The sequence below is a fragment of the Rattus norvegicus genome, chromosome 15 (genome assembly GCF_036323735.1).
Source record: "Rattus norvegicus strain BN/NHsdMcwi chromosome 15, GRCr8, whole genome shotgun sequence".
NCBI classification, from domain to species: domain Eukaryota; kingdom Metazoa; phylum Chordata; class Mammalia; order Rodentia; family Muridae; genus Rattus; species Rattus norvegicus.
The window spans coordinates 11,639,604-11,645,603 of record NC_086033.1 but is presented as its reverse complement, the minus strand read 5'-3'; the positions used below and the strand labels follow the sequence as shown (position 1 = coordinate 11,645,603).

The 6,000-nt window shown below is 47.3% G+C and overlaps 2 protein-coding genes across 4 annotated transcripts in view; one reads left to right on the top strand and one right to left on the bottom strand.

Moving 5' to 3' along the window:
* Positions 1-233: 233 nt before the first annotated feature.
* Oxsm (3-oxoacyl-ACP synthase, mitochondrial) lies at positions 234-4,427 on the bottom strand. 3 transcript variants are annotated; one of them, XM_039093089.2, is made up of 3 exons: positions 4,296-4,427; positions 2,763-3,761; positions 234-1,759 (listed from the first exon to the last, which is right to left on the bottom strand). In XM_039093089.2, exons 2-3 carry the CDS (start codon positions 3,728-3,730, stop codon positions 1,357-1,359), a joined length of 1,371 nt encoding a protein of 456 aa, XP_038949017.1. In that variant the 5' UTR covers positions 3,731-3,761; positions 4,296-4,427; the 3' UTR covers positions 234-1,356. The 3 variants fall into 3 exon arrangements, with proteins under 3 accessions (XP_038949017.1, XP_006251773.1, NP_001093978.1); XM_006251711.4 differs by having other exon boundaries at positions 4,269-4,404; NM_001100508.1 differs by lacking the exon at positions 4,296-4,427 and having other exon boundaries at positions 238-1,759; positions 2,763-3,984.
* A 199-nt stretch (positions 4,428-4,626) lies between these two features.
* The window catches only part of Ngly1 (N-glycanase 1), a 56,503-nt gene continuing 55,129 nt past the window's right edge, over positions 4,627-6,000 (top strand). Inside the window, exons 1-2 of the mRNA XM_039093451.2 lie at positions 4,627-4,777; positions 5,573-5,773. The gene's annotated coding sequence lies outside the window, so the exon portion shown is untranslated. The remainder of the gene's footprint in view (positions 4,778-5,572; positions 5,774-6,000) is intronic.

Below are 6,000 nucleotides of genomic sequence, written 5' to 3'. Positions count from 1 at the left end.
ACTCAGAAGAGCGATAAAAGCCCTGCCTTCCAAGTGCCTCCCTAGCTGGCTGTCACCTCTGAAGAACTTGTTACCCTGGCAGTGGGAAGCTTGGAGAACACTGTCACAGTCACACAGTTAGAGGTGGACTAAGGGGAGGTGGCCTGGTTTACTAAGAGTTTTTCAAAAGATCTCTATGCCCATTCACCACAACACAAATATCCCCAGAATGAGAAATGCCAAACCAGCCAGACCATGGTGGTGTACACCTTTAATAGTAGCACTTGGGAGGCAGAGGCAAACAGATCTTTGTTGAGTTCAAGGCCAGCCAGGGTTTATAGAATGAGTTCCAAGAGAAACCCAGTCTCAAAGAAGTAGAGGAGGAAGAGGAGGAGGAAGAGGAGAAAGAAGAGGAAGAGGAGGAAGAGGGGGAGGAAGAGGAAGAGGAGGAGGGGAGGAGGAAGAGGAGGAGGAAGGGGAGGAAGGGGAGGAGGGGAGGAGGAAGGGGAGGAAGAGGAGGAAGGGGAGGAAGAGGAGGAGGAAGGGGAGGAAGAGGAGGAAGGGGAGGAAGAGGAGGAGGAAGGGGAGGAAGAGGAGGAAGGGGAGGAAGAGGAGGAGGAAGGGGAGGAAGAGGAAGGGGAAGAGGAGAAAGGGGAAGAGGAGGAAGGGGAGGAAGAGGAGAAAGGGGAGGAAGAAGAGGAGGAAGGAGAAGAAGAGGAGGAAGGGGAAGAGGAGAAAGGGGGAGGGGAGGAAGAGGAGAAAGGGGAGGAAGAAGAGGAGGAAGGAGAAGAAGAGGAGGAGAAAGGAAGGAAGGAAGGAAGGACAAATGAGAAAAGACAAGAAAAATGCCAAATCAGCTTCACTTCCTCCTTCAGAGAAATGAAAGCTTGGGGGAAAATCCACTGAGGAGACCTACACAGGTCAGGGGTGACTAGGCCATAATTGACTGACAGTTGTCCTCAAAGGATGCTGCCTGATGATGCATACTCCTACTTGTATTACATTCCTCCCTATATGCTGTATGACAGTGGTGCCCCTAGAGTTACACCATGAAGCAACACAGCCTTGCTCAGAGGAGCTAGTCTCTAAATAAATATCTAAAAAGGACAGGGATGGGTGAAATAGTGCGTTAGAAAAATATAAATCAGTAGTTCTGTGTGCAGGCTATCCTGTCCTCCAGAGACATTTCTAGTTGTCACAGTTGCCACTGAAATCTCACAGGAGACACCAAGATGCTATAAAATACCGACAAGTACTAGGTAGCCTGTTCACTAGCAAAGAACTGTACAAATACCAAGTAGGCTAGAGTCACCTGGGCACTGATAAGACATTTATGTGCATACTATTTATACATTTATGACTATTGAAAGCCAAAGCTTACATGCCAGCAATACAAAGTGTCGCATTAGTACCACCAAACCCGAAGGAATTGGTGAGTCCAATACATCGACCCTCGGTTTTCCATTCCTGTGCCTCCAGTGGAACATAATTGAGATCAAATTCTGCCTCTGTACAATCCAGGTTTAAAGTTGGCGGTAGTTTGTGATGGTAACAAGCCAGTGCAGTGAAAGCTGCCTCGACTGCCCCTGCAGCTCCCAGAAGATGCCCCGTGGCTCCCTTTGTGGAGGATATGGCGAGGGCACGAGCATGGTCCCTAAAGAGCCTCTTGATGGCTCTGTTCTCAGCAGCGTCACCCAGTGGTGTGGAGGTGGCATGTGCGTTGACATAGGATATCTGATCAGGTGATACGCCTGCATCTTTTACAGCAGCAGCCATGCATCTGGCAAGAGAAGAAAAGTATCGCATGATCGTTAATCACAGGAGATGTTCACCTGAGTAGCTTGTGTAAAATAAGGTTTCCAGGTACACTGGGTGGGCCCATCCTGAGTGTCATAGCAGAGACCCTACTAGCCGTAAAGCTAAAGGTAGCTAGCTAGTATTTGTCCCATTATAGGAAAGCTTGCTAAACGTCTGGCTGATTCAATTGGATAAAATAAAGTTTAAGCTTGGATGGTAACATATAACCAAGGACTTTTTCCCAAAGTGTGGTCTTTAGACTGGATAGACTGGAGCTAGTTAGACATGTCGACTCTTTTTTTTTTTTCTTTCTTTATTTCGGAGCTGGGAACCGAACCCAGGGCCTTGCGCTTGCTAGGCAAGCGCCCTACCACTGAGCTAAATCCCCAGCCCCCACATGTCGACTCTTTTTTTTTTTTTTTTTTTTTTTGGTTCTTTTTTTTTTTCGGAGCTGGGGACCGAACCCAGGGCCTTGCGCTTGCTAGGCAAGCGCCCTACCACTGAGCTAAATCCCCAGCCCCCACATGTCGACTCTTAAGTGTCAACGTAGACCGCAGTCAGAACTGGCATGCCAGCAAGACCCCTGGGTGATTCGCGACCTGCAGATGCTGCTTTGAAAAGAACAGAATCCACCCAGACACAGCTAGCAGGTCTGCCTCCATTCTCCAGGCCTGACGTTCAGAGGGGGGCGGAGGAAGGGAGCGCACTCATGACTACCAAACAGAAGGTGGGGCATAGGAAGCTAGCAAAGACACAACTCTATTGGTTCTAACTAAAGTCCATTCAATTTTTGTCTAAAGATCTTCAAATGTTTTCAACCATTTCAAGCAAATAATTTTAAAAAAAACAAACAAAAAACTTTGCTCTAAGGATATATACTATACACCAAGACTAGGTAATTTATTTTTTAATTTGAAGTTCCAATGGTACCTTAATACAGTATCCTAAGAGGAAAAACTATTTTGAACAGAAAGACCAGTTTTTACCTTAAAGCACCTTCTCCTTCAGGATCGGGGGCAGTTATGTGACCAGCATCACCTGAGAGTCCATAACCCAAAACTTCTGCGTAGATCCGGGCTCCTCTCTGAACAGCATGTTCATGTTCTTCTAGCACCAGTACAGCAGCTCCCTCACCCATGACAAAACCATCTCTTTCTGGATGAAATGGTCGGCAGGCCAGCTTAGGATCTGGGTTCGTGCTTAGAGCCCGGGCTCTGGAAAACCCAGCGAGAGATAACGGACTAATACAAGAGTCTGTGCCTCCAGCCACCATCACATCTGCGTCACCATGGGCTATAAGTCTAAAAGAGTCTCCCACAGCATGTGCACCCGTGGTACAGGCTGTAGACACTGAATGATTGGGGCCTTTGAGTTTGTAGCGAATGCTGACCTGGCCTGCAGCCATATTGATCAGAATCTTAGGGACAAAGAATGGGCTTACTTTACTATAACCTTTGGTTTGAAACATTAAAGCAGTTTCAGAAACAACTTCCAGAGGAACCATGCCCATGCCAATGGCAACGCCAGTAGCCACCTGATCTGCTTCTAGTTTTGGATACCAGCCGGAGTCTTTCAGGGCCAACTCTGCTGCTCCGACCGCCATGATGGTGGGAGAGGACATGGACTTGGCATCTGATTTGGACACAAAGTTTTGTTCATTAAACTGACCTTTATCTGAACCTCTTGGTACAAAAGCAGCTACACTGCAAGGAATACTCTTGTACTCATCACCAACTACAGAAACAATTCCACTTTCTCCTCGGAGAAGCCGATCCCAAACTAGTTGAGTCCCAACGCCAAGTGGTGTCACTAGTCCAATGCCTGTGATGACAACTCGCCTGCGCGACCCGGCTGCTGGCACACTTCCAGAAAACTTGTGCTTGCTTATTAACCAACAATATGATGCTGGATACAGATGGGCTTTTAGAAAATGTTGCAAGCACTTTGACAACATGGTTGAAATTCAGAAGATCAGAAACACATTCCTGGAACAGATCACAAGAGACAGCAACTTTTGTTTAAACAATCGAAGGATCTTACATACACACCCTAGGTGTGCTTGAGGTCATGTGCTAAAAGCCACAGAAAAATGCAACACTCGCTTGGACTTAACTTTTATTTGTAATCTATGAGGTCCCTCAGACTGTCAACTGACAGCAAGTTCGCTGGATTTCACAAAGCCACCCCACCCTGCAGGGGGCATCCTTCTTCAGGCTCACGGAGGATTACTGTAGAGCGTCGGTTGTGTCTATGTGGCATTGCTAAAGTCAGTGCACAAAGGCCGCCTCGGCCCCATTCTTTGAAGAGCATTTTATCTACTTCCGTGTAGGGCAGCTAGCTTTTCCGGCGCCCTCCGCCACAGCACAGCACCGCGGTGTTAGGAAAGCCGGACATTATTTCCCGAGCTCAGTGTTAGGAGTTCTCAGGGCTCCACGGCCACGTCACGCCCTCCACCCCTACCCCGAAACCCGGGTGCGAAACGCAGCAACTACCTGAAACAAGCCTTTGCGGGCGCTCACCGAGTGCGCATGCGCACGCTGGTCTGCTGCGCAGCGTTTCTTCCGCCCGGAGACTGGCTTCTGGCGTCGGAGGTCAGACCCGCGGAGAAGGACTTCCGCCGGGTTCCGGGGCTGGGAGTCCGCTGTTCTGGCTCCAGAACCTGTTTCGGTTGCTTGGGAAACCTCACCTTAGCACACAGCGATAATGCCCAGATATTCCGGTGTCGCCAGATAAGGGAAGCTATCATTTCCCCAGCACATTCCGAGGAGGACACAGAGCGGTAGCCTGGAACCCAGGCTTCCCTGGTATCTCTGTAGAAAGTATTCATAGAACTCTTCAGAATGCTACTCCCCCTGAAACAAGAGGTCGTTTGGGAAAACATCTAAATGCCACGCAAACTATGAAAACAATACTACGGCTGAATATGTCGAAATGTGCAGAGACGTTGAGAATTTGTTAGGAGACGTTGATTACAAAACAGAATAGATCGTCCACTTTAAAGGTTTGCAAAGAAATCAGATAATGGTAGAGCCTGCTATTTCAGCACTTGGTGGCGGGGATGGGGGGTGGAGTGGGGGTGGGGTTAGAGGATCAGGAACTCAGTCCTCAGCTGTGTAGTGTGTGTAAAGCCAGTCTGGCTTACCAACCTTAAGACTTTGTCTTTAAAACAAAACAAAAGAAAACCTAAAGTCTGTAGTGATCTGCAGTGGTTATGGTGTCTCCTTCATTTCCATTTTTCCTTACTCTTATTTACCATAGCAAATGATGTTAACAACTACTTCTGTAAAAATAAAACTTTTAATGGCTGACCCATGACAGGAAGTGAACGGAATATGCCCAGTATCTGAAGTGGAAATTTCTGAGCTTACAAAAAGTTTAACTTACTTGCTCAGAGATAAATATAACTGAATCTGTAGTGGGTAAGCAGAATAAGGAGCAACACAGCGAGGGACTGTTTATTAACTGTTCAAGTCTGTCCCGCGTGCGAGCTTTACTTTCTTCAGATAAAGGATTGACTGTTCGAGCTCCACCTGAACCTTGTAGTAATGCTAATATATTTTCTCGTGGGTGATACCTCTTGAGGTTGTTACCATACATGCTAGCTTTCCAACGGTAGAAAAAAGGATCTGAGGTCGGTTTAGTCTTGGATAGGATTTATTTGGAAGCCTACTTTGTCTAAAATGTCTAGGAAAAGCCAACTTGCTCCTGATCCAGTGGCTCTCCACTTGCTTAGTATGCTCTCCCCGAAGTGAAAATACCTTTTGGCCATTTGCATGTTTTACTGCTCCCATTGCAGGCAGCCTCGGATCTCAAAAGGTTGCTGGGGCATGTAGACTGTGGAAGGGTAGCTGAAAGAGGAACTCTATCTATGCAGCCATGGAGAAGTCACGCCATCATCCATGCTGCCGTGAAACTTTTTGGTGGTGGAGATGCCGTGGGGTCTCCCACAGTCCTGTGAGCAACCCATGCTCTGAGGGTGAGCTGTACAAACTTAGAGGTAAGTCGCACTTTGGGAATTTTGCTTTGATTTATTGTTGGTGCTTTATAAAGAGGCTGGGTGTTTGTTTACATCTTCCCAGGGGAAGAATTCTCGAAACAATGCACACACATAACAAAGTGGTATGACAAGGCTGTGGCTTACATTTCTATTTCTCTCTTTGATCATTTTGCTTCCGTCTGGAAAGGGGTAAGCAGTTTATAACATCATAACAGCTGCATGTGAAC

Coding starts and splice junctions, on each gene's coding strand:
- Oxsm (XM_039093089.2), bottom strand. CDS start 3,730: ATGTTGTCAAAGTGCTTGCAACATTTTCTAAAAGCCCATCTGTATCCA. Junction 1,760..2,762: donor GAAGGAGAAGGTGCTTTAAG/GTAAAAACTGGT, acceptor TTCTCTTGCCAG/ATGCATGGCTGCTGCTGTAA.